The 27,511-nt window shown below is 41.4% G+C and overlaps 1 protein-coding gene across 2 annotated transcripts; it reads right to left on the minus strand.

Moving 5' to 3' along the window:
• Positions 1-4,128: 4,128 nt before the first annotated feature.
• nup35 (nucleoporin 35) lies at positions 4,129-27,228 on the minus strand. Of its 2 annotated transcripts, none has more exons than XM_073047051.1 (9): positions 26,897-27,228; positions 21,829-21,996; positions 21,161-21,288; positions 20,381-20,441; positions 16,369-16,510; positions 8,760-8,829; positions 6,736-6,864; positions 5,753-5,914; positions 4,129-5,137 (listed from the first exon to the last, which is right to left on the minus strand). In XM_073047051.1, exons 2-9 carry the CDS (start codon positions 21,983-21,985, stop codon positions 5,060-5,062), a joined length of 927 nt encoding a protein of 308 aa, XP_072903152.1. In that variant the 5' UTR covers positions 21,986-21,996; positions 26,897-27,228; the 3' UTR covers positions 4,129-5,059. The 2 variants fall into 2 exon arrangements, with proteins under 2 accessions (XP_072903152.1, XP_072903151.1); XM_073047050.1 differs by lacking the exon at positions 26,897-27,228 and adding an exon at positions 26,724-26,862.
• Positions 27,229-27,511: the final 283 nt, after the last annotated feature.

A 27,511-nucleotide genomic window follows, 5' to 3' on the forward strand; every position in this document is an offset into this window, starting at 1 on the left:
ACCGTGGCTGACAAGAGAAGTCAAAGCCAAAGTAAAAGCAAAGAAGAAGCAAAAATTCGTGGGAAGACAGAGGATTGGGAAGTTTTTAAAAGCGTACAAAAGGAAACTAAGAAGATCATTAAGAGGGAAAAGATGAACTATGAAAGGAAGCTAGCAAATAATATCAGAGGATACTAAAAGCTTTTTCAAGTATGTTAAAAGTAAAAGACAGGTGAGAGTAGATATAGGACCGATAGAAAATGATGCTGGAAAAATTGTAATGGGAGATAAGGAGATGGCTGAGGGAGTGAACAAGTATTTTGCATCAGTCTTCACTGAGAAAGACATCAGCAGTATACCGGACACTCAAGGGTGTCAGGGAAAAGAAATGTGTGCAGTCACAATTATGACAGAGAAATTACTCAGAAAGCTGAATAGTCTAAGGGTAGATGAATCTCCCAGACCAGATGGAATGCACCCTCGTGTTCTGAAGGAAGTAGCTGTGGAGATTGTGGAGGCATCAGCAATGATCTTTCAAAAGTCAATAGATTCTGGCATGGTTCCGGAGGACTGGAAGATTCCAAATGTCACTCCGCTATTTAAGAAGGGGGCATGGAAGCAAAAAGGAAATTATAGACCTGTTAGCTTGACATCGGTGGTTGGGAAGTTTGTTGGAGTCGATTGTCAAGGATGAGGTTACGGAGTACCTGGAGGCATATGACAAGATAGGCCGAACTCAGCATGGTTTCCTTAAAGGAAAATACTGCCTGACAAACCTATTGGAATTTTCTGAGGAAATTACAAGTAGGCTAGACAAGGGAGATGCAGTGGATGTTGTGTATTTGGATTTTCAGAAGGCCTTTGACAAGGTGCTGCACATGAGGCTGCTAAACAAGATACGAGCCCATGGAATTAACGGGAAAGTTACATATGTGGATAGAGTGTTGGCTGATAGGCAGGAAGCAGAGAGTGGGAATAAAGGGATACCATTCTGGTTTGCTGCCGGTTACCAGTGGTGTTCCACAGGGGCCGTGTTGGGGCCACTTCTTTTTACTTTGTATATCGACGATTTGGATTATGGAATGGATGGCTTTATGGCTAAGTTTGCTGATGATACAAAGATAGGTGGAAGGGCCGGTAGTGCTGAGGAAACAGAGAGTCTGCAGAGAGACTTGGTTAGATTGGGAAAATGGGCAGAGGTGGCAAATGAAATACTGTGTTGGAAAGTGCATGTTTATGCACTTTGGTAGAAGAAATAAATGGGCAGACTATTATTTAAATTGGGAGAGAATTCAAAGTTCTGAGATGCAACGGGATTTGGGAGTCCTTGTGCAGGATACCGTTAAGGTTAACCTCCAGGTTGAGTCAGTGGTGAAGAAGACGAATGCAATAGTGGCATTCATTTCTAGAGGAATAGAATATAAGAGCAGGGATGTGATGTTGAGGCTCTATAAGGCACTGGTAAGACCTCACTTGGAGTACTGTGTGCAGTTTCGGGCTCCTTATTTAAGAAAGGATGTGCTGATGTTGGAGAGGGTTCAGAGAAGATTCACTAGAATGATTCCAGGAATGAGAGGGTTAACATATGAGGAACGTTTGACCGCTCTTGGACTGTACTCCTTGGAGTTTAGAAGAATGACGGGGGACCTCATAGAAACAGTTTGAATGTTGAAAGGCATGGACAGGGTGGATGTGGCAAAGTTGTTTCCCATGGTGGGGGAGTCTAGTATGAGAGGACACGACTTGAGGATTGAAGGCCGTCCATTCAGAACAGAGATGCAAAGAAATTTTTTCAGCCAGAGGGTGGTGAATCTGTGGAATTTGTTGCCACGGGTGGCAGTGGAGGCCAAGTCATTGGAAGTATTTAAGGCAGAGATTGATAGGTATCTGAGTAGTCAGGGCATCAAAGGTTATGGTGAGAAGGCGGGGGAGTGGGTCTAAATGGGAGAATGGATCAACTCATGATAAAATGGCAGAGCAGACTCGATGGGCCAAAAGGCCGACTTCTGCTCCTTTGTCTTATGAATATGATTTCAGGCTACTTGTAGGTCTTAAGAATTTGGAGGAACAAGAAATTAGCTTTTATTGAATTATAATGCATTTAATTACATAGTGGTACTGACACTTCGCAATAGGTTAACTAAAGATGTTTTGTTAATGACTTTCATTTGTACTCAGTATCTGAGGCTTCTCGCTGAAGTGCCCAACAGTTGCCCTGATAGGTTTCACCAGGATATTGTGATGGAGAAACTATCACCATGCTCATCACTGACTGATTTGCAGGGAAGAAGTCTAAATGGGAATTCAGAAAATGAATCTTTAGTGACATGTTGTACTTCATGGTTTTGTACGTATGAAGCATGTAGTTAGGTTCTCTGTAGTTGCCAAGAAAATTTTTAATAACATCTTTGAATGCTTTCTATGCAATTTTTTCAGGTTCCACTGGAAGTTCTTCAAATTGCCTGTCATTGACCTGTTTGATTTGTGGACCAATAAAAATGCTTTCCTTAATCTTGGCATCAGTTATTCTGATTTATGAACTGAAATAACAAATATAGGTGATTTTTTTAAAATTGGGATGTGATAGGGAAATTTTATGATTTTCGTGATCAGCAGCCCAAGCTCTGAAAGATACACCCAAAGTATTCAGGAAGCAAAATATTTGTTGTCCAAAGTTATTGGAAGTGAGTGAGCACTTTATCTGAAGATGGAAAATTCAGTGTTAACTAAGAAGGTTATAAAATGCTAAGTCAGAAGATATAGTTGTTCTAGTTTAAGTTCGGCATCACTATACTTGTGGAGGGAGCTGCAGACATGAGATTGAGAATATTAACTTAAACAGAAAACTCAGGACTAGTCCTGTGGCATGAGCACAGATGCTCCACAGAAGCTACTTGACGAGCCGAGTTCTTCCAACATTTCTGCTTTTGTTTCAGATTCTAGTATCTGCAGATTTGTTTGCAGATTCTCTAACCCAGGGGTGTCAAACTCATTTTAGGTCACGGGCCGGATTGAGCAAAATGCAGCTTCATGCGAGCCGGATCAGTCGGACGCGTGCGAACGCAGCTTTCGTTGCCTCCGTTTTTTCAGCCTGCTCTCTTGTGTCTCAGTCTCTGCTATAACTACAAAGTGTTTCACTTTACAAATTCCATTTCTTATGAAGAAGACTGCCGAGCAAGACTGCCGAATAAACACTAAAAACCCTGAAAACCTGGTACCTGAATAAACTCAGCATTAGCCATATCATACACCATAGGCGCTTCAATGACTGGGGCCAGCTTTAATAGTAATTAGATATTATCTCGCGGGCCAAAGGTAATTCCACCGCGGGCCGGATTTGGCCCGCGGGCCTTGAGTTTGACATATATGCTCTAACCCAATCCTACAAGTGGTTGGACCCCCACATTAAGGGCATCAGCTGAACCCATCTTGTCTTTACGAATCTCACAAGTATGGTTTCTCGCAGTGTCACTAGATAGTGACAATACACATTAACCATCTTTATCCCCTCGTTTCTCACTCAAGAAGCAAAAGGATCAATTGTTCCCTTTCACTTCCCAGCAAGCTTTCACCAAATCAGCTGCTACGACAGAGCCTGGCACCATATTCAATAACAGAACAAACCACACTCCAATGACCCATGTGTCTGAAACTCAAAACAGATCAGAAACTGCAGATCACTCTGACATTACAGATGTTCATTAAGTTTTTTCTTTAAATGTACAATTTTTGACTTATTAGTTAATTGCGTTACCTTACAATTTTAGGACAGATTGTGACATGGCAGACATCATTTACAGCGAAGAAATACCGGTTCGATCAGTTCTTATGTAAACTAATGACACAAATCAGAAATATTTCTCATGGATTGGATATTCATTCCTTCAGTTACAAAATTTACTGATAATCAAGAACCCAAAGCATTTTTATCAATAGCTTCATTACAAATCACAGTAAAATTGTGTAACTCGGTACTGAAAATATGCACAAAGATCTCACAAATGCAGGCTTTCACGCAAGCTGTCATTCCTTCGGCAAAGATTTGGTACTATGTAAATCTCTTTGTGGCTCAATGTTTTCAGTGAAACGCTGAAATTAAATTGGTCCTACTTAATGAACAATGAAACATGACTTCATGCCACTGACGACTTAAAGTATCCAACTTTTATTTGAAAACTGTATTACATTTCCAAGACACCATTTTAGATGTGTGTTATTTTAGTTTGTTGACTGCAGCTGGACAATGCTTTCCAAGATTTTTTAAATATACAGAATTAACCATTTTATAAATATACACAATTTATAAAATCTACTAAATCAAAATGGTCTCATCCATAAATTTTATTAACTGTTTGAGAATCCAGGTATATCATACAACAATTTGACTTTTTGAAAAATATGTCTTCTAAAAAAGGTTTACAAAACAATGAATACCCAAAAAAATACTAGCAACACTGAGGAATATGTAGTAATAATTAAAATCTGAAACTTTTTGGCATTCACTAGTCAAATATAAATCAAATTATCATTATTTTGTGTGATAACGTAACATTGTCAGTTCAATATAAAAGAAGGCAAATTCAATGTCATGGTCTTGGATTTTTCCAGCATGTAGAAAGATCAAGTGCATTTACTTGAGAAGGTAGATTATAAAATTACAGCTGGTAAACTCTGGGACATTTCAATTCAAAGAAATAATGTACATGATCAGAAAACTATACCACCAACCCCAGTCAAGATTTTCTTATGCATGCACCAAAAAATTAAAAAGGCAATAACTGGACATTTTGTACACAATGCAGATTTTATCTGGCAAACCTCCATTTAATCACAGTTCTTACAAACTCGTACATGGTCAAACTCTAAAGTGCAAACTATTTACAGGGTGTCTGGTCAGAAACAAGACATGAATGTCCTTGTACTAATAACAGCGGTCATACAACTAACCATACTGTATTAGTGCTGGGATTTCCTTCTTAATAAAGTGGTGTCCATAATAGCACATAAATAAAGAGTTGATCAGCAAATGTCCATTAAACTTGAAAGGGATCTCTTTTCAAGGCTCTTTAATTTAGTAGAACTACCAACCAAACATGTACTCCATGGCTTTGGAAACAAGACTTTCATCTTTTCTAGGTGTCTGCCTGTCTGACACCACCTAAAATGGAGGGGAAAAAAATGAAATGAAAAACTGATTTAGTTTCCAACTACCATTTCAAATTAACTAACAACATCAGTCTCCAGTTTTTCGCATTAACATATAAATTACATTCAAGAGGAGCTCGCTCAACTCCTCAAACTTGCTCCCCATTCAGAAAGATCACAGCTGATCTGATTGTAACCTCAACCTCACATCCCCATCTACTTACTAAGGCTTCCACTTGCTTTCAGAATCAAGTACTTATCTACTTCAAAAAAATTCATAAATTACTTCCACTGCACTTTTTAAAGACAGTTCCAAACACTCAATACTTAACTTTATGTTACATGGGCACTTATTTTTAAAAAGAGCATCCCCTTACTCCAGATTTACCCACAAGAGAAACATATTCACCTTATCAAGATCATTTATAATCTTACATACAGTATTTTACAGTAAGTTCCCACTCGCTCTTCTAAACTTCAGCAGATACAAGTATAGGTAGTCCAACCTTTACTCAAAATCACCTGTCCATCTAAAGCATTAGACCAATATATGTTATCCAAACCTATTTCAACACTTTAAAATCAAGAGACAAGTATGGTACAAGTATTGTACTTGCCAATCACATACCTGATAGTCACTACTAGAAGCTTTGTATGCAGCAGCCAAAGGCCTCATTGCAGTAGTTTTGGGCGTACTTGGTGACTGGGCAGCTATACCCATAGTGTTGATAGGAGGAGTGAAGACAGAGTAGACAGATCCACCATTTCGATCATTAGTCTCCATAACACTCTACGTATTAAAAGGCATGTTTTTGAAATTTTTTTAATGAACTTTTGTCTTCAAAACTACTCCATTAAAAAAAATCAAGCTATCCTTGAAACATACACACATACATCATAACTAGACATATTTCCCAATTGGGAAAGGCACTGAGAAGAGAAATAACACCAACATGTTTTACTTTTTGGAAAAACTCTAAAATTCCTATAATGTCATAAAATTGTTTTAAACTCCTCACTAAAGCATCTAAATTTTTATAAAACCAGGAAAACTGGGGAGGAAAAAGACTTCTGAATCAATGAAAGCTGTAATAGTATACTCAAGGTAACTGATAATCTCAAGTTCACCGCGATGTTTCTTTTAACTTATTTAAAAGAGCAAATTCCATGTATAATCAAGATAGAAAATAAGCAGAACTTCGGTGATTTTTTAATTAAAAACTTACAATGTACATTAAATTTCCAAAAATCTGTTATTCAATCAGTCAGGAATCCCAGCTGTTTGGCATCTAGCTCACCAGATATTTGTCACACTCTCCTTCCTACTCACCAGCTTCAACATCCCCTTACAATTTACCTAGTTCACTGAAAATATATTTTATGTTGTAACCTCTAAGAAAAGGGAACTGAAAATACATTTGGGGTATTAATAAAAATAACATCCAACAGTCTGGAAAATCTGTCAGTCCGGCACAACCAGAGAAGTCTTAAGCATGCCAGCCTATATATAAGCTGGCATGCTCAGTGGTCTAGAAGCTTTTCCAAAACCCTTGACTGTACCTTAAGAAACATACAAACTTCAACTAAAATAATGGTAAAAAGACAGCTTACCTTATCAATGCACGGCTTAACTCCAACCATGATGGACTCGCCAAAAATTTTCCCATCTTTACTTAATGCTTTTCTGGCCTGCAATTTAGACTGATATTGAATGTGCATCCAATTTCCATTGTTTGACATCTGTGTACCATTCAACACAAGAAAAATCAGTTTTAGATGCAAAACTGCTTTTTTTTAAAAAAAAGCAGCACAGGGCAATATTCAGTGTTTGCTTTACTGTGTAGGTAAGGATTATGCAACGCATAATGTAGAGAATAAAAAGAACACAACATCAGATTACGTAGTGATTGTAAGGAATGCAGTCTTGTTCCTTAAACAATGCACTCAGGAAAAGCCAAATGGCATCCCTTTGTTTTATTAAATTTATAAAATTTGAAGTCAAGTTTCACTCCATAAAGTGCATTTTTACCATTTTGAAGGATTATGGCACATCTGTTATTAAATTGGGTAAAATAAATTCAGTAATTTCAATTCAGCAGAAATTACCAATAGAATCAAAGAGCAACAGCTTAAAGCATGGTTCAAAATGAAAAGATCTTTTTATTTAACTCTCCACTGGCTAATCAATAGATTGATTAAGCCTCTAGCATTTGAACTGAAGGAATTATGGCAGAACAGTTGGGAAGAAATAGATTCATGGGGACTGTGCTCTTTTGAAACAGTTTGATTCAAAAAGTCTTCCTCCGAGTGGAAGAACAGAATTCAGGTCAATTTTTAATTTTTGGAGAGGGCAAGATTAGTGGAATCCACAGCCAGATATGATTATGTGTGTGGAAGTAAATATTCTGATCTACTGCAGTGCATCATTTCTAAAAAGAAAGTGCACAATTTTGTCTGCCTCACAAAATTTGAAAAGCTATAGGTCAAATGTAAAATATCTACACAACAGCAGAAATTATATTACACGCAAAAAGTTACAAAAAGGAATATCATTTAATATTTAGGAACTTTATATGACCAATGTTGACAATGTAATGCATTAACTGTGTAGCATTTGATCAGTTATCAGGTTTTCTTTTTAAAATGCTGACTCCAGAATCACAATTGGTTTCTATTCATGTCAGCCAAAAAATACATTGTCAATGGATAATACATTCAGAATTCAAAAACAAAGCCTTTCAAACTGACCTGGGAAAATGCAGACATATTTATTGTATTTTTCAAAGGTTAAAATGTCAATAGCTTTAGCTTGGATTATGTGAATAAAACCACAATGTAGCAGTCAATTGCAATTCAGCTCAAATACATTCAGTTCACTGAATAAGTTCATCAACTGAATGCATAAGGAAAGTTCTCCCTTTGAGTACAAATATGAATTATATGAAAATTATGAATTATCCCTTTGAGTAGAAATATGAATCATCATTCTGCTCCTTACATTAAACTGCTCATTTACAAATTAAAGAGAACCTTCATTAATAGAAGCACAAAAAAAATAAGTATTTTGATCCTTTGGAAGGTAAAAATGTTTCCACGGCAGAAACAGCATATAGCTTAAAGTCAGCTTTGTGGTAGTACGCCTTTGTAATAATGAATTTATATTCAGTATTGCAGTCACTGTTATCAAAACAGTACTGTATACATGACAAATAATCCAATTATACTAACTACATTGGCTTGTCAATCTTTGCTAGTCCTGAGGGGAATATTACATTTGTCAAGTGAATGCAGAGCTCCAGTTTCTGCCTAAATATACCGTTACGTTTAAAACAAGTAGTAGCAAGCTTTACCGATTTAGACAGCTGCTTCTATTTATCTTTTTGAAGGTAAATGCTCTCAATCTATCCTCAGAAAATGAACACAATTTCAAGTGCAACTTGTATTCAGCTTGCTGATTACACCAAACCACTTCAGGATCAGAAAAAAATGAATTTCATTTGATAGAAATGTTTGAATTTTATACGAACGAATGAATTAACCCATAACATTAAATGGTACTTTAGTAAAAGGCACTCTGGTAAAAGCCTCATGAAAAAGTTACAACTGGAGAGTTTGATCAGATTTTGAAACCTTACCACATGCTTTAAGATATGTCCATATTGTGCAAATTGTAGGAGGATGTATGAAGCAGATGCTGGAGGAAACCTGAAATGGGATTTTCCAATCATGATTAACTTTAAATAAAGTAATCATACTGCACAAGAAGCTAAACTTACAGTTAAAACCAGGAACATTAGCATTAGCAATGACTAAGTTTTGCAAGATTACTTCCAATCACTAGAAATTTGATTTCTTTTTGCAGATAAACATTTGCAATTTGAACATTTACAAATCAGAAAAAAAATGCAATCAGCCAGATGTTGGGCTTCCAAGTTTATTATCGTATCCCATTAAACCAGCCGTTCAGTCTACAACTGACAGCCACTAAAACCAATTTGGAGACTGGAAACTATCATAAACTATACGATATTCTATTCACTAGTCAATAATTCATGTTGTCATAAGAATTAGACGCCTTAAGAATCCTCTGCCAAGTTAAAGTTAACGCAATGCAATAAAGATATTGTTCTATTACAAATTGGTAATTTAAATATGCCATGTCATTAAGAATACACAAAATGCTGAATTGTTCTTTTGTTAATTTAACTGTGTCCCAAACCATAGAACATTACAGCACAGAAACAGGCCTTTTGGCCCTTTTTGGCTGTGCCAAACCATTTTTCTGCCTAGTCCCACTGACCTGCACCTGAACCATATCCCTCCATACCTCTCTCATTCATGTACCTGTCCAAGTTTGTCTTAAATGTTAAAAGTGAGCCCGCATTCATCACTTCATCTGGCAGCTGATTCCACACTCTCACCACTCTCTGTGTGAAGAAGCCCCCCCGCCAATGTTCCCTTTAAACTTTCCCCCCTTCACCCTTAACCCATGTCCTCTGGTTTTTTTCTCCCCTAGCCTCAGTGGAAAAAGTTTGCTTGCATTCACTCTATCTATACCCACCATAATTTTATTTTATATACCTCTATCAAATCTCTCCTCATTCTTCTACACTCCAGGGAATAAAGTCCTAACCTACTCAACCTTTCTCTGTAACTCAGTTTCTCAAGTCCCGGCAACATCCTTGTAAACCTTCTCTGCACTTTTTCAACCTTATTAATATCCTTCCTGCAATTTGGTGACCAAAACTGCACACAATACTCCAAATTCGGTCTCACCAATATCTTATACAATCTCACCATAACATTCCAACTCTTATACTCAATACTTTAATTTATAAAGGCCAAGGTGCCAAAAGCTCTCTTTATGACCCTATCTACCTGTGACTCCACTTTTAGGGAATTTTGTATCTGTATTCCCAGATCCCTCTGTTCTACTGCACTCCTCAGTGCCCTACCATTTACCTTGTATGTTCTACCTTGCTTTGTCCTTCCAAAGTGCATTATCTCACACTTGTGTCTATTAAACTCCAACTGCCATTTTTCAGCCCATTTTTCCAGCTGGTCCAAATCCCTCTGCAAGCTTTGAAAACCTTCCTCACTGTCCACTACACCTCCAATCTTTGTATCATCAGCAAATTTGCTGATCCAATTTACCACATTATCATCCAGATCATTGATATAGATGACAAATAACAATGGACCCAGCACTGATCCCTGTGGCACACCACTAGTCACAGGCCTCCACTCAGAGAAGCAATCCTCCACTACCACTATTAACTTTAAATAAACTGGTTAAATCCTTGGTGAGACTTGTCAACATTCTAAATCTTCACATAAATGATTCAGATATTTAAAAAAAGAAAATCAGGTTAACAAATAGATTTAGTGAACAAGCAACAATTTAAGGCACAGTTGAAGTCCTAATGTAATTTTGGAATGTTAACTCAAAATACAATTCCTCAAAATAACCTGCATTTCTTCCAAGCATTAATCACAGAGAACTCTTATCAAAGGCAAGACTAGTCACTTCTGCTCTCCAATTTAAATCCTGGGCAATCATTTATTCCACACACGTCTATACAGAGAAAGGTTGATTTGTAGTGATGTGCAACACACAGCACTGAAATAACGACACACAGTCGGTAAGTCGTTTGGAGACTAGTTTATTCAAACTTCGCAGCGCTGGCATTTAATCCCTAGCGCCCGCCCTCTCCGGGCGGAAATGACGTCAGAGGTGCATTACCAAAGTCTCTCCCCACGCGCTGGCTATTTGTGAGCCGGTTTGCCTGCGCAGAAAGTGGGTCGCTACATAACCACCACCCCCCCCCCCCCAGAACCGGCAATACACCCCCCCAATGTCCACAGTCTGGATCAGCCTCTGCGCCGCGGTGCCTGAAACTCGACCGGCTGCACTGTCCACATGGGCTGATTTGAATTGGTCCACAGTGAAAGCCTCCTCTCTCCCCCCAATGTCCAGAACGTATGTGGACCCATTGTTGTTGATCACCTTGAATGACCCCTCGTACGGCCGCTGTAGCGGTGCCCGGTGTCCGCCCCTTCGTACAAACACAAACTTACAGTTCTGCAGGTCTTTGGGTACATGGGTCGGGGTCCGTCCGTGCTGTGAAGTTGGTACGGGGGCCAGGTTGCCGAGCCTTTCGTGTAGCCTGTCCAGGACTGCTACGGGTTCTTCCTCTTGCCCCCTTGGGGCTGGTATGAACTCTCCCGGGACAGCCAGGGGCGCGCCGTACACCAATTCGGCCGACGAGGCGTGCAGATCCTCTTTGGGCGCTGTGCGAATTCCAAGCAGGACCCAGGGAAGCTCGTCCACCCAGTTAGGTCCTCTCAGGCGGGCCATGAGAGCCGACTTCAAGTGACAGTGGAAGCGTTCCACTAGTCCGTTCGACTGTGGGTGGTAGGCAGTAGTGTGGTGTAGCTGCGTTCCCAACAGGCTGGCCACAGCCGACCACAGGCTGGAGGTGAACTGGGCGCCTCTGTCGGAGGTAATGTGGGCCGGTACCCCGAAACGTGCTACCCAGGTTGCGATCAGTGCTCGGGCGCAGGAATCGGCAAATGTGTCGGTGAGCAGGACCGCCTCTGGCCACCTCGTGAACCGTTCTACCATAGTTAGGAGGTACCGCGCTCCTCGGAACACTGGTAAGGGGCCCACGATATCCACATGAATGTGGTCGAACCTCCGGTGGGTGGGTTCGAACTGCTGCGGCAGGGCTTTAGTGTGCCGCTGCACCTTGGCTGTTTGGCACTGCGCGCATGTTCTGGCCCATTCACTGACCTGCTTGCGAAGTCCGTGCTACGCGAACTTGCTGGAGACCAGCTGGACAGTTGTCCTGATAGATGGGTGTGCCAAACCGTGTATGGAGTCGAAAACTTGCCGCCTCCAGGCTGCCGGGACGATGGGGCAAGGTTGGCCGGTAGCCACGTCGCTCAGGAGGGTCCTCTCACCTGGGCCTACGAGTAAGTCCTGCAGCTGCAAACCCGAGACTGCGGTCCTGTAGCTGGGCATCTCGTCGTCTGCCTGCTGTGCCTCCGCCAGTGCTGCATAGTCCACCCCCAGGGACAGGGCCTGGATAGCTGGTCTGGAGAGTGCATCCGCCACGACGTTGTCCTTTCCTGAGACATGCTGGATGTCCATCGTGTACTCGGAGATGTAGGACAGATGTCGCTGCTGGCCAGCCGACCAGGGATCGGACACCTTCGTGAATGCGAAGATCAACGGTTTGTGGTCTGTGAACGTGGCAATGTTCTTCTAAGAATTAGAATTACTTCTAAGAAGTACCTAAAATGCTGGATTGCCAGATACAGTGCCAACAGCTCCCGGTCGAAAGCACTGTACTTGAGTTTGGGTGGTCGGAGGTACTTGCTGAAGAACGCCAGGGGCTGCCAGCGCCCCTCGATGAGCTGCTCCAGCACCCCACCAACTGCTGTGTCGGATGCGTCCACTGTGAGGGCGGTCGGAACGTCCGTTCTGGGGTGCATCAGCATCGCGGCATCTGCCAAGGCTTGCTTGGCTTTAACAAAAGCGGCCGCGGCCTCCTCGTCCCAGGTAATGTCCTTGCCTTTACCCGACATCATGGTGTACAAAGGGCGCATGATATGGCTGCTGAGGGGAGGAAATGGTGGTAAAAGTTCAACATACCAACGAATTTCTGCAGGCCTTTGACCGTGTTGGGGCGGGCAAAGTGGCGGATCGCGTCTACTTTGGCGGGCAGAGGTGTTGCCCCGTCTTTGGTAATCCTGTGGCCCAGGAAGTCGATGGTATCGAGACTGAACTGGCATTTGGCCGGGTTGATTGTGAGGCCGAAATCACTCAGGCGGGAGTAGAGCTGGCAGAGGTGGGACAGATGCTCCTGATGACAACTGCTGGCTATAAGGATGTCGTCCAAATAGATGAACGCAAAGTCCAGGTCACGTCCCACCGCGTCCATTAGCCGCTGGAACGTCTGTGCGGCATTCTTCAGGCCGAACGGCATTCAGAGGAACTCGAACAGGCCAAACGGGGTGATGAGTGCTGTTTAGGGGATGTCTTCAGGGTGCACGGGGATTTGATGGTATCCTCGGACAAGGTCTACTTTGGAAAAAATTCTTGCCCTGTGCAGGTTTGCTGCAAAGTCCTGTATGTGCGGCACGGGGTAGCGGTCTGGAGTGGTAGCCTCGTTCAGTCTGTGTTAGTCGCCGCATGGTCTCCAACCCCAGGCCGCTTTGGGCACCATGTGCGGGGGGGAGGCCCATGGGCTGTCGGACCTCCGTACAATCCCCAATTCCTCCATCCTCTTGAAATCCTCCTTCGCCAGGCAGAACTTTTCCGGGGGGAGCCTTCGTGCGCGGGCATGGAGGGGTGGTCCCTGGGTCGGAATGTGGTGCTGTACCCCATGTCTGGGCATGGCTGCTGTGAAATGCGGTGCCAGAATCGATGGAAAGTCTGCCAGGATTCTGGTGAATTCGTTGTCCGACAGCGCGATGGAGTCCAGGTGTGAGGCCGGCAACTTGGCTTCACCCAGGGAGGACATCTGGAAAGTCTTGGCATGTACCAGTCTTTTCCCTTGCAAGTCGACCAGCAGGCTGTGAGCACGCAAGAAGTCCGCCCCCAGGAGTGATTGGGCCACAGCGGCCAGTGTGAAGTCCCACGTGAACCGGCTGGCGCCGAACTGCATTTGCACTGTGCGGGTGCCGTAGGTCCATATTGTGCTGCCGTTTGCGGCCCTCAGGGTGGGTCCTGGCTTCCTGTTGCGGGTGTCGTACCCCGTCGGGGGAAAGACGCTGATCTCCGCTCCGGTGTCGACCAAGAAGTGGCGTCCTGACTGTTTGTCCCAGACGTACAAGAGGCTGTCCTGGTGGCCAGCCGCCATAGTCATTAGCAGCAGCTGGCCCTGGCCCTGGCCATTGCAGGGCAGGCGACAACGGCGGGCTTTTGTGCCCCACCGCTGGTGGTAGAAACACCACTGTTCACTGTCCTCCTCACTCCTGCCTCTGTGTTGTATGCGCCCCCCTGCTGGGCCTGGTCTGGTCTGCTGTTGGGCGCGTGGCCTGGTAATCTGACCAATGAATGCCACGCTCTCCCTCTTGGCTTTCCACAGCACGTCTGCCCGGGCTGCCACCTTCTGGGGGTCGCTGAAATCTGCGTCGGCCAGCAGCAGATGTATGTCCTCGGGCAGTTGCTCTAGGAACGCTTGCTCGAACATGAGGCAGGGCTTGTGTCCGTCAGCCAGGGACAGCATCTCGTTCATCAATGCTGACGGCAGTCTGTCTCCCAAACCGTCCAGGTGAAGCAGGCGGGCACCTCGCTCACGTCGTGAGAGGCCAAAGGTCCCAATGAGCAGCGCTTTGAATGCTTCATATTTGCCTTCTTCCGGGGGCGACTGTATGAAATCCACAACCTGGGCGGCCATCTCCCGGACAAGGGCGCTCACCACGTGGTAGTAATGCGTGGAATCAGAGGATACCTGCCGAATCTGGAACTGGGCTTCTGCTTGGCTAAACCACACGCGTGGTCGCAGCGTCCAGAAAGTTGGCAGTTTTAGCGAAACTGCGTTAACAGATGAAGAGTCGGTCATCTTTGGTCCAAATCCCGTTTGGACCATCGGGGTCACCAATGTAGCGATGTGCTACACACAGTGCTGAAATAACGACACGCAGTCGGTAAGTCGTTTGGAGACTAGTTTATTCAAACTTCGCGGCACTGGCATTTAATCCCTAGCGCCCACCCTCTCCGGGCAGAAATGACATCAGAGGTGCATTACCAAAGTCTCCCCCCCCCACGCGCTGGCTATTTGTGAGCCGGTTCGCCCGCGCAGAAAGTGGGTCACCATAGATTCTATCATCATAAACCAAAAGCAGTGGTAAAAAAACTTAATCAAGTCATTGCAATCAGGACTAATCAGCAGACTAGGGATACTACTAATTCAAAAAGAAATATTCTTATTATTGAAACCAATGAAGAATGCAAGGATGTTTGTATCATAATTCAGCCTTATGCCTATTAGACTGAATCAAACAATTAAAAAAGCTTCACTGAATAAAGCAAGGAACAGGTTATAGCAACATAAGCTAACTGAGTGATTGGTGTAAAATTGTCAAAGCAACAGAAAACAGAGGAATCGAAGTGCATGTTTTTCCAGCCTGGGGGAAATGTAGTTTTCTTCACAATTTGATACCTGGAATTGGCTTGGGAAAAGGGGCCATGCTTTCAAAATATGGAGCAGATTAAATAAATAAGAGTAGTGAACACTAATACATTTTAATAGGATAATGATAGAATTGCACACAGCAGATGGCATCTATTACAGAAATGAACTAGACAAACATACAGATAAAAAGAATGAAAAGAAAATAGAGAATGACTTAAATTTTCCAAGAAGTAGAAAAAACAAAAATGAGAGAATTAGTGAACAAATTTTTTTAAAAAGCGATAAAACGGAGTACGTGCAACTCCAGTATTATAAACAAAGGAACAGAATAACAAACTGGTAGAAGTTATGCTAAACTTATGCAAAAGCCCAAAGCTGGAGTATGCCTCCTTTCTAGCCAGCAGACTTTAAGAAGGAGAATTGTTTCAGCAGGGATTTAGTGGAATTGCTCAATGGTTGAGGGCTAATCTTTTGTTGATACACTGATGTGATTACTCACCCTCTCCTGAAAAGGGCCAAAGCACAAAATGGAAAGAACTATATAAAATACTGGTTTAGCCAGAGAAATTAATGGCTAGAGAAAAAAAATCAAAAGAATGCTCCAGAGGTCTCAAAGGAGTGGATTTTTGGGCCATAAATGTTCAATACCTCAAATACACTGCCTAGTAGAGCATGGCAAATGTACTTGGACATGGCTATCTAAAAATTAACTAATTGATCTTAGTTTCAGCTGTGTGACAATTAGAAACTTAAGAAGCAGTTTATTTTTAGAGGCAACTGTTTTTAGATAGTGATTATGGCTTTTGCTGCCATTGAGAACTCAGTTGCACCCCAACGGCAAAATACATTCTCTTTTTTTCCTTAATAATGAGAACAGCTTATAAATATTTAAAGTTCCTGCCAATTCATTAAACCTTCTAATTGCATTTTGAAAAGACAGCAACAATGCAGGAGAATCAGTAAAAGCAACTTTAGAATGTATGCATTTAACAATGCAAGTGTGCACTCCAGCAATTATGATGCTAGTACCCTCACTGTCATGTGTATCACAAATTCATAGCCATTTCTAAAATTGACAGAGAAAATAGATGGCACAAACCCAAAAACTGTGATCCAAGTTTCATCTAAATGATCATCTGAAGTCAGTGATTCTCCTTGAGTATAGAAAGGGTCTGCTTGTGCAGGAGAAAGTGTGGACTTCCTGTGCTGGCCAATCGTGGTTGGAGTAAATACATTACCACCTAAAGACAGAAAATAAACAGATAAGATTCAGTACTTTCTAAAGAACAATCATTTCACCTCAAGATGCAGAAAATAGGATGAAAAGACCATTCAGCCCTTTGAGCCCGCTGTGCCATTGCGGCTGATCATCCAAATTCAGTAGTCCATCCCAGCTTTCTCCTTGTAACTGTTACTTTGTTTAGCCCAAGAGTATCTAGCCCCTCCTTTGAAGAGATTAGTGATTAGCTTCAATTGCTTTCTACGGTGGAAAATCCCTCTGGTTCCATTCACTCCAACCCCCTCCTTTGGGTTTGGGGGGTGGAAAACAAATTTTCCAACTCAAATGACTTGCTTCTTTTACCCCAGTCTGCAACCTCTGAACCTGGACTCCCCCCATTAGGAATGTACTTCCTGCACCTAAGCTGTCTAGTTCTTTCTCACATTAATTAAAGGAGTACCGAAAGGCAAGCAAATGTGCTCTTCAATTTTATTGAACAATGCATAGCAACTACAGAAGCAATGTGCATCCTTTACTCAAAAACATCACAACAGATTTCTCATTGCTGCAGTCTAGTCAGGAATCACTGACTTCATCAAGTCATCTTCATCAAGTGTGTGCCTTCAAGAAGCCCTGGATGACCCAGCAGATTCTGTCTGCTGAGGGCTAAACCTGCAGCATTCAAGACCAGCAAATTCAGAACACTTCAAGGCGCCCAGGTACAACTTACGGAACGCAAACATGAGAGCGAAAAAGCAATTCCATGTGAAGCTAGAGACAAAATTAGATGCGCTCGAGCAGTGGCAGGGCTTGCATGCCACAAACTTTCTATAAGGTGAAACCTAACACCATAAATGACAGTGATGCTTCACCCACTAATGAGCTCAATGCCTTTTATGCACGATTTGAAAGGGAGAATATTACACCTGTATAAATCGCCACAGCATTCGGTGACTCTGTGATCACTGTCTCGAAGGCCAATAATAGGAGATCCTTCAAAAAAGTGAATTCTCGCAAGATATCAGGCCTTGATGATGTAGCTGGCTGGGTACTGAAAACCAACCAACTGGCTGGAGTGTTCAAGGACATGTTAATTTCTCACTACTGCAGTCATACCAATGCCCAAAAACAGCAAGGTGAGCTGCCTCAATGACTATCGCCTGGTGGCACTCACATCTACTTTGAAAAAGTGCTTTGTACTTCGTTAACTTCTGCCCAAGTTACGATCTGGACCCGCTGCAATTTGCCTAACACCACAATCTGTCTATCAACACAAAAGATCTACAGTTGATGCTATCTCACTGGCTCTCCACCTTTTTTTTTTAAAAAAAAGAGTGCCTAGACAACAGCAAAACATACGTTAAGCTGTTTATTGATTACAGCTAAGCATTCAACACTATCAACCCTTCAGTATTAATCAACAAGCTTCAAAACTTGGGCCTGAACCTTCCTCTGCAACTGGATCCTCAACTTTCTTTACTGGGAGATCACATATCTGAAACAATATCTGCTGCTCACTGGCAACCACACAGGAGCACCTCAAGGGTGCTTGCTTAGTCTGCTGCTCTACTGACTCTACACTATGTGGCCAAGCACAGCTCAAACACCATCTATAAATTCGTACACAACACCACTGTTGTTGGTAAAATCTCAGAGGGTGACGAAGAAGCACCAAGATGTACGACAGTTCAGCTGCGAGAAAGGTGGTGCAATAATAATCTCGCACTCAGTGTCAGTAAGACCAATAAATTGACTGGACTTCAGGAAGGCAAAGTTAGAAAAACACACTGGTCCTCTCAGATGACCTATCCTGGGCCCAACCCATTGATGCAATCGTAGAGAAAGCACACTAGTGTCTCTATTTCTTGAGGAGATTTGGTGTGTTGCCAAAAATGCTTGCAGATATCCATTAAAGTATAGCGGAGAACGTTCTCACTAGCTGCATCACAGCTGTTCCAATGCACAGGATCACAAAAGGCTGCACAGGATTGCAAGAAGGCAGTCTCCATCACTAAAAACCCTCAAAAAGGACATGCCTTCTTCTCATTACTACCATCAGGAAGGGGTTACAGGAGGCTGAAGACCCACATTCAACAATTTAGAAACAGCTTCTTCCTCCCCTCCTACCACCAAATTTCTGAATGATACATGAACACTAACTCATACTTTTTTTTTTGAACATTTTTATAAGTTATAGTAATTTTATGTCTTGCTACCAAGCAACAAATAATATGACATACAAGTTAGAGAGAACAAACTCGATTCAGATTCTGATTAGAAACAGATCTTGGATTTCAATTGAATGTAATGAAGTCCCACCATTTGATGTCCAGTGATAAAAACCCAAAACTTATTATCATGTAATAATGTGCAGAGCAGGAAACTTCATTATGTTAGAACACTTTTCTTAAGGTAATGAAGGTTTTGTAAACTGTCACTATATTTTTTGATAGTTCACAACAGAATTCAGAATGATTGAGAATAGTGTAGTGTAGACACTGACTACTGACACACATGTAGAACGTATTGAAATAAATCTCTGGAAGTAATAATTTGAAGCAAGAAGCCAGGCATTCTCGGGTCTCTCTCTCTCTCTATGCCATAAAATATATCTTCTTGGGGCAGGATTGAACCCAGCGACCCAGATTATACTGAGATACTGGCTCTCATTGGTCAGTAGTGTGGGAGATTATGCTGCAACTTTATAAAATCTCAGTCAGGTATCAGCTGGAAAACCATGTGTGTGCAATTCTGATCATCAAGTTATGAGAAGGGTATGATGGGACAAGACAGTGCAAAGCAGATTCACCAGGGTTGCCACATTTCATTTTGAAGAGAGACTTGAGAAGTTCCCTAGAGCAGAGAATGTTAAGAGGTATGACTGAAATATGTAAAATTTTGAGGGATGTAGATAGGGTAAACTGAAGGAAACATTTCTCCATATCAAGGATATAGATTTAGAGCAAATAGAAACAAGTTTAGATGCGATCTGAGGAGGATCTTTTCCAACACAAAGAATGGCATATAACTGAAGTGCAATGAATAAGAGAATAGCTGAAGTTGGGTTACTGAGAAATATCCAGAAGAGTACTTGAATCACGAGCTTAAAATACGACGGACCAAGAGCCAAGCACTGGGATAAATACAGAAGGGTTCTTGTTCACGTGGAACAAATGGTCTGTTTCTATGCTATATGTTTCCATGCCTCGACCTCCGATGACATCAGTGAGGGGTCTGCATGTTCTCCCTGTGAGCATGTAGATTTTCCACAACATCCCAGAGATGTGGAGATCGGTAAGTTAGCTGGCCACTGTAAATTGCCTGATGTGTATGTTAAATCTGGGGGTGTCAAGAGGGCATGGAATATCAACATAGAAAATGTAGGATTAGAGTAAATAGACACTTGTCTGTCGGCACTAGTTAGTGAGTTGAAGGGCCTCATTCTATGCTACATGTTTATATGATCTGATAATTTCTGTTATTTTTCTATGTTATGGTGAAACAGGCTTTTAGAAGCCAACCAACACAAAGGGCAGAATTCGTACTGAATCATTCATAACTTAATGACGAAAGCCTTCATCTCATAGATTTAAAAGAACTAGTTTAAAGCATGGATTAAAAATTTGTACTAATGATGTTTGTGCACTAAGGAGTGAGCAAGAGGGCTTTAACAGGCTACATTTGCCAGAGTACTGTCTTAAGAGTGGAAAGAAGTCACTTCTTTATGATTTTTAAATATTAAGGAGTCTCCTACACTTAATTATCATGTAAACTGGTTTGTTTACATATTGTAAATAAAGAAACAAGATAGCCTTTATACATAAAGTTTTAAAGCATCTCCCTGAGCAATAAACTATAATTGCTGAAAGAACTATATTGGCAGGAAACATACCTGATCCAGGTGTTGATAAATTACTCCCACACAAAGGACTTTGAAGGCTTGAAACATTTCCCTATAATAAAAGAAATAGCCAATGAAAAATGATCTTCAAAATCACTGATTCAAACAATTTCTTACCATGCTGATAAAATGAAGGAATGATAAATATGGATAAAAGGAATTCACTCTTTGCAACACCTATATGTATCAAGGCATTGAGAAACAGCACTGCCAGAGTCTTAGAAGTTTTCTTTTCTCCATTAAGACACATTCACTTCAGGGTATCAAGAAACCAGTGCAAAAGATAGAAGAAACAGTTTAAGGATGAATAAACTGATCCCTTAAAATAATCCAAATGGACAGAAAGAAAACTTAGACATTGCGCAGTAAGGTGAAGTACTGTGGGATCACAGTATACGTTTCAGATTCAATCATCTATATTTAGCTTGTGGCTATTGCAATTTATAGAAGCAAGCTCATCATGCATAACTATCCTACTTACTATCCTTAATTTTAATTTAAAACCTAAAGGAAATAATCCTGTCTTGATCATCATTAGTTTAAGAAAAAAAAGGTAGCAACCATTCAACATTTCACCTGAATTTACAAAATTTTAATCTGAAACAAATTTATTTTTCCTGCAAAAAAAATCTCACTGCTTCTCATGCATCCCTCCTTCTCCACTCACAAATATAACTCTAGATATACATAGCCTACTGTACGGTCCAGCAGTCCAAAAGCATGAAGCTTTGCCAAAATCAAATACCCTTTTATTTGAATCTAGCTTCTTACCAGCTGACGTGAATTTAAGGGTGTGAGCCCGGATCTTGAAGTTCCTAAATCATCATAGAGACTACGGACCGGTGGCGCTCCACACTTATCTTTAGGAGTGGGTACAACTGGTTGGGGAGGTGTACCCCCTAATTTAAAAAAAAATAAAATGCATGAACACGTTTCTCAAATGTAAGAAAACTTCACAATTAAAACAGCTATAATTTTGTTGGAATACATATAACTATGGAGATTAACTATACATATTAACAGAGCAAAAGTATAAACTCAAATGCAAAATAGTATCTGTACAATGGACTTGTAATTGCATTACAGTACTCAACTGGATTTAATTTAAGGGTCAGTGGTAACCAAAAGGCAAAAGCTTCTGAGATTTATAATGTGGCCGAGTCAGTTCTATCTTTACTATTCAAACCTTTTCATTAGTAAGACAAGATTGAAAAAAAAATACTGCAAATAAATTAAACATAAACTAACATTTTAGATTGAGGCTACGGTAGTACAGAGTCGAGGCCTGACTTTCTTTAAAGGTAACAAAACACTGAAGACTGCCATCTGAGGATTTCCTCCTCATTAAAAACATGACTTTACCTTCAATTAGTATACTTACCCAAACTAAAAATGCTATGTCCAAGTACAACTGAAGAGCCAAAATCGATGCTCCTTACCTCCAAATGGAGTTCGTATATCCGTTAAACTAGCTAAGGTGCCGCCAAAGTTACGTGCTTGAGGAGTGACTGGAGATGGTAAATCTCCCATCAAGAAACTAGGTAGAAACTGGGCCCCTCCACCGGGCTTAGGAGATGCTGGCGATCCCAGAGCCATTGGTTCAGATCCTATAATTAAAAGCCCCAATGAGTGATAATTGTATGTAGGTATATAAAAATTACTCAATCTTCTTTTTTAAGAGCTGCTTTAGAAATGAAGAACTCTTGCTTTTCAAACGCCTTAAATGTATGAAGGGATTTGACAGAGTACTCTTGGAAAATGTGCTTTCATGTGTGACAGTCTTAAATCAAAAGCCATAAATAACAAGATTAGTGACAAGTCAGAGCTAACATTGCCCATAAGGGTGAAGGGTAAAGACAGCAAGCTAAGGAAACGCAGGGTGTTAGGGAATAGAAGAGTTTGTTTAAAACAAAAAGGAACCATATGGTAGGTATAAAGTACTGAAAATGGGAGAGGCCCTTCAGGAATTGAGAGTGTAAAATGGTACCTACAAAAGTTAGAAGGGCAAAGAAGGGCTACAATGTATCACCAACAGTGAAACCCCAAGGAATATTGTAACGTAAAGATTCTTTCTCATGTGTGTGAAGGATGTAAGAAATAAAGGCAATTCATTCATATTTTAGAGCAAGAGGGTAACGAGGAAAAGACAGGGGGCTATTAGAGACCAAAGGGCCAATCTGCGCATGGAGCCAGGAGACATGGGGAAGATCTTAAATGAATATTCTAAACTTGCATTTACCAATACTCCCCAATGCCATTAGGCTTTACAATTCTACCGCCAGGACTTAAGAACTTTTTAAAAGCTATTATTAATGCTTTTTGAGATAGTGATTTAGATGCATATAATATTTTTTTTACTGAGTTAAGTATTGTATGTAATTAGTTATGCTACAACAAGTGTATGGGACATTGGAAAAAAGTTGAATTTCCCCATGGGGATGAATAAAGTATCTATCTATCTATCTATCAATGAGGAAGCCATTGCAATTGGAAATAATATTTGGGACAGAGAAATTTTGGACAACATTTCATTTATAAAGGAGTTATTCCATGCCATGGCAGGCATAAATGTGTATCTATCCCAAAGGCCTGTTATGATGCATTCCAACAGGGAGGAGAATGTTGGGGACCTGATGGAGATATTTAAATCTTCAGTTGTCACAAGTGAGGTGCCAAATAACTAGAAGGCACTGAAACTAGTACAAAAGAAAGTTGGATGAATAGCAGGTCAAGCAGCAACTAGAGGCAAATCATGCATTAGTGTTTACGGTTGAGACCCTGCATCAGGACCAACACAAGATCGTGACCTAAATGTCGACATATACCTTCTGACTCCACAGATGCTACCTGGCCCAGCATTTTGCTTTTTTTTTTTAACTTCAAATTACAGCTTTTACAATCTCTTTTGTCAGCAAATGTGCAACTTTTATTGAAGAGTAACAGCAGGGAAATAAAACAGGTAATCCCAGGCATTCAGTCTAATGTCAAAGGTACAGAATCTATTTGAAGAAATCGTGGGGATTAAAATTAGTCTACTCTCTGCATTGATTAGGGATCATTAGCATGGATTTTTGGCGAGAGATCCTGTCTAACTAATTTAACTGATTTTTTTTGAAGATGTTAACTAAATATATTTCTGTATGGGTTCTTCTGGGTTTCTTGTGGCTTGCCTGTGAGGAGACGAATCTCAAGGTTGTATAATGCATACATACATAATAAATGTACTTTGAACTTCAATATATTAAAGGCAATGCAGCAGATTGAGTTTCAGAAAGGCTTTGACAAGGTCCCAATAGAACAGTGGCCAGAATGTCAGAGCCCGTAGGATCTACAGCAAGTCAGATCCAGTACTGGCTTGGTAAAAGGAAATAGAGGGTGATTGTGGTGACCTGCTTTTGTGATTGGAAGCCTATGAACAGAAAAGCATCTCAGGGGATCAGTATTACAACATTTGCTAGTTTATTTATGTACAACTTATATTACTTTCACACACACACACATATATATAAATAATTACTAAGCATGCAAATGACATGGAAATGAATGGATAGTGAGGAGGAGTCTAGGCTACAGTATATTATTGATCAGCTGATAAAATGGGTTGAGCAATGGCAGATGGAATATAATCCTGGTAAGTATGTTTTTTTTTAGGGTCAAACAATGGTATGCCATATACCACAAACGGCATAGCTCTAGGGACTATTGAGGAACAAAGAGACCTTGGAGTGCAAATCAAAAGATCACTTAGTGGCAGAACAGATAGTTGGTGAAGGGTGATGAAGAATGCATATGGGATTCATGCCTTCATTGGCAAGGGCATATTATACACCAGCAGGGAGGCTCTGCTAAAGCATACAAATCATTGGTTAGGCCACACATCACATTATAGCAAGGGACTGATTGAAGTGGAGAGGATTTTGAAGAGGGCAAAAACTGAGGCCCTTCCCCAAAGCCTTTTTGCAGAGCCCATACTCATGATCAGCATGTCCCTTGGCACAATGTTCTGGACTTTGTGCTAATTTGCAGCACTCGGTCAGACTGTATCTTGCTCTAGAACATCAGTTCAGTGTATTAAGGGTTTGTTCCAGTGTGGAACAGCCAGAACAGGCCGTGTGGGTTATGGATAGAGCTAATCATTTTGTTTTTCCAGTGCAGATATTTCAAAGGCTTAAACTGCAGACTTTCACAGATTATAGCATTTCATTCATAGTCACAGTAAAATGGTCAAATAAACTAAATACAAGAATGGTGGGGAAAATTAATTAATGAATAGTTTGAAATCATACACAGGGTAGGCACAGATCAGCAGTGTGATGATATATGTCTGGGTGAACTCTGATAACACTCAAGAATCTCAATACCACTGGAACAAAACAGATCACTTGGTCCATGGTAGAGTATGGATGAAGTCTGTGTGACATCTACAAAATGCACCAGGTCTAATGACAGCCCTTGCCAAATCTGTATCTCCCATCATCATCAAGCAGGGCAAAGCAACAGCTTAATGTTTTTAAATCTGTGCTGCCCTTCTGATCACAGTAAATAACTTACAAAATATCCATTCCTTCATAATCCCTGGGAAGATGCTGGAATTCCTGCATCACAGGAAACCAGTGGTTCACGTTTTCACAAGGATAATTAAGTATGGACATTAAATGATGGTCTTCCTGTAAAACCCACAAAACCGTCGAATCCATCGACATTTTAAAAAGGTAAAGCTTTAAGGATGCGCACTCAAAAAAAATGTTCAAAAGAGCATTTTGTTCGGAACCCCTCACGGTATTTTTGTTAGCTTTTTCCTTCTTGATATTTACCATTAAGTAGCCAGGTCATAATAAAAATCCACATTAAAGACTACAATCTTGTTTAAAAAAGTACTACTTCATTTTAAGATACTGCTTCTAAGACTACAAACAATGAATTATAACAATAGACATTACGCAAACATCAAGCCAACATATTCCATTCAGATTAATCTTTTAGCACAGATCATAAATCATAGCAAATTAATAACACAAAAAGTCACACGGACCTTCAAGCCCATACCAGCCAGAGAAGAACTACCCAGCCTAATCTCATCTTCCAGCATTTGATCACAATTGCTCATGCACACATCCAGGCACTTTTTAAAATGGGATGAGGGTTTCTACTTCCAGTCTTTCAGGCAATGATTTTCAAACCCTACCACATTTTTGAACATTTTTTTTCTCATTTTCTCTCTAAACCTTTAAGCAATTTAAGTCTATGCACTAAGATAACAGTATCAAGTTGTAATTTCTATTGTTAAATCACAATGCAGTTTATAACAAGGAATCCTCCAAGCACAAGAGTGAAGACAAGCCTGTAGTGTATGCAGACAAAAACCTGAGCATAGCCCAGCTGGTGATTCAAGCCTCTTTTTTTCCAACCATACTTGACAATTTGCTCTCTGCTCCTGAAGGCCTGCCACCCATATGCCACACTGGATTCTAAAAGGCTCATAACAGTTTGGTTTAAGTTACTCAAGTTATGCCCCTTGTAAGACAGATCAGCTTGGTGAGTCTAACCATGAACTTTAATTTTAATATTTTTTTAAATTTACAGTTGGACAATAAATAGTCAAAGTCTAGTTCACACCCAAATTCAAGCGAGTGCAATACAGGAATCTGAAGCAATAAATAATCTGGAGGATCCAAAGGTAAAACACAATCAAATACAAACTGGAGCACAAATTCAGCTTCTTTAACAAATGGGTATCATGGAGTATCTTGCCAATTCCCTGGCGTGTCTCAACATTTTCTGAAAAAGAAAATGAGTCACCCAAATCTGTCAGTTTAGGATGATCTCACTCGATTTTTAATCTCTTGTTCTGCCCCTGGAAGATCCAGACTTTTGCAAAGTGAGTTCCACAGCCCTCCAGCGTAAAACAGATTGATTGGTCTGTTCTAAAGATGGGCAGACTCGCGATCCAGTTTCGAAATTTAAACTGAAACACCCACTAGTGATTTAGGTCACGATGAATAAAATAATGCAATCGTGCTTTCCAACTGCAGCTTAGATCACGAGTAGACCGTGATCCAGCTTTGTTGGCTGGGTGCAAAGCACAAACGAACTCACAGAGACCAGCAAAAATCGGAGCATTAAGTTCAGTGTGAGCGACCTGAGCCCTTCTCAAATGTACCGCCAACACAAGCCGAGCCGGACCACGCGTGGCGTTCCTCCCCCCACCCCCGCGTCAGGAGAGGGATCCGCAAGCGGCCCCGGCGGCACCAGCGGGGCCTGAGCGCCGAGCTCCGTGCCGCCGACCCCGGCCCCGGCCGCCGGCAGACCCGGGCTCCAGGCCCCCGAACCTTACCTTGGAAGTCCATGGCACGGGGCTTTCCGAAGCGCTGCGCACACGTGGACCCGAAGGGCGAGCCCGTCCCCCCACCCACAGGCCCCGCACACCGCTTTTCGGAAATGGCGGAAAATCTCCCTCCCAATTACAACCGCGGAGCTGCACGACGGGAAAAAAAGGCGTCACTCAACTCGGCTTCCAGGCGGCTGAAACTGCGAGGGTTTTCCGCCTCGCTCGGCTGTGCCCTGCCCGGTGTCTGCGTCGAATATAAAAGCACTATGTGCAAAATGGGTTTATTTGGCCATCGTCCAGATAAGCAGAGGGCAAAATCCTCCAGGTCTGCACAACAACAAGCAGGGAGGAGGGGAGTCCTACAAATATCAAATGGCAAGGCTGACGTTAATAAATGTCGTGACATTTATAAGCAAGAGTGGTAATAATCTCCCGTGGAGCTGCTTAGAGGAATTACAAGGAAAATGAAAACTGCAGATGGTGTAAGTCTGAAACATGCTAGGAACACTCAGCAGGTCAGACGGCTTCTGTAGAAAAAGGAAACGTTTCAGATCGGAGAATTTTCGTCGGGTTTTGCCAAACTGCGACAGGTGACGTGTGATAAGATGCAATACGAAACGTATAGGAAGTAACCTTTCAGCCCAGTGAGACTCTGCTACTACTTTGAAAAAGCAATTCAAGTATTGCATGACCGAGGGATTACTGTGGTTGTTAGAAATCTGAAATGCTGGAAATATTTAGCAGATCAAGCGACGATTTTGGAAAGGGAAGCATAGTTAACATTCCAAATCAAT

Source organism: Hemitrygon akajei, chromosome 5, assembly GCF_048418815.1.
Source record: "Hemitrygon akajei chromosome 5, sHemAka1.3, whole genome shotgun sequence".
NCBI classification, from domain to species: Eukaryota; Metazoa; Chordata; class Chondrichthyes; order Myliobatiformes; family Dasyatidae; genus Hemitrygon; species Hemitrygon akajei.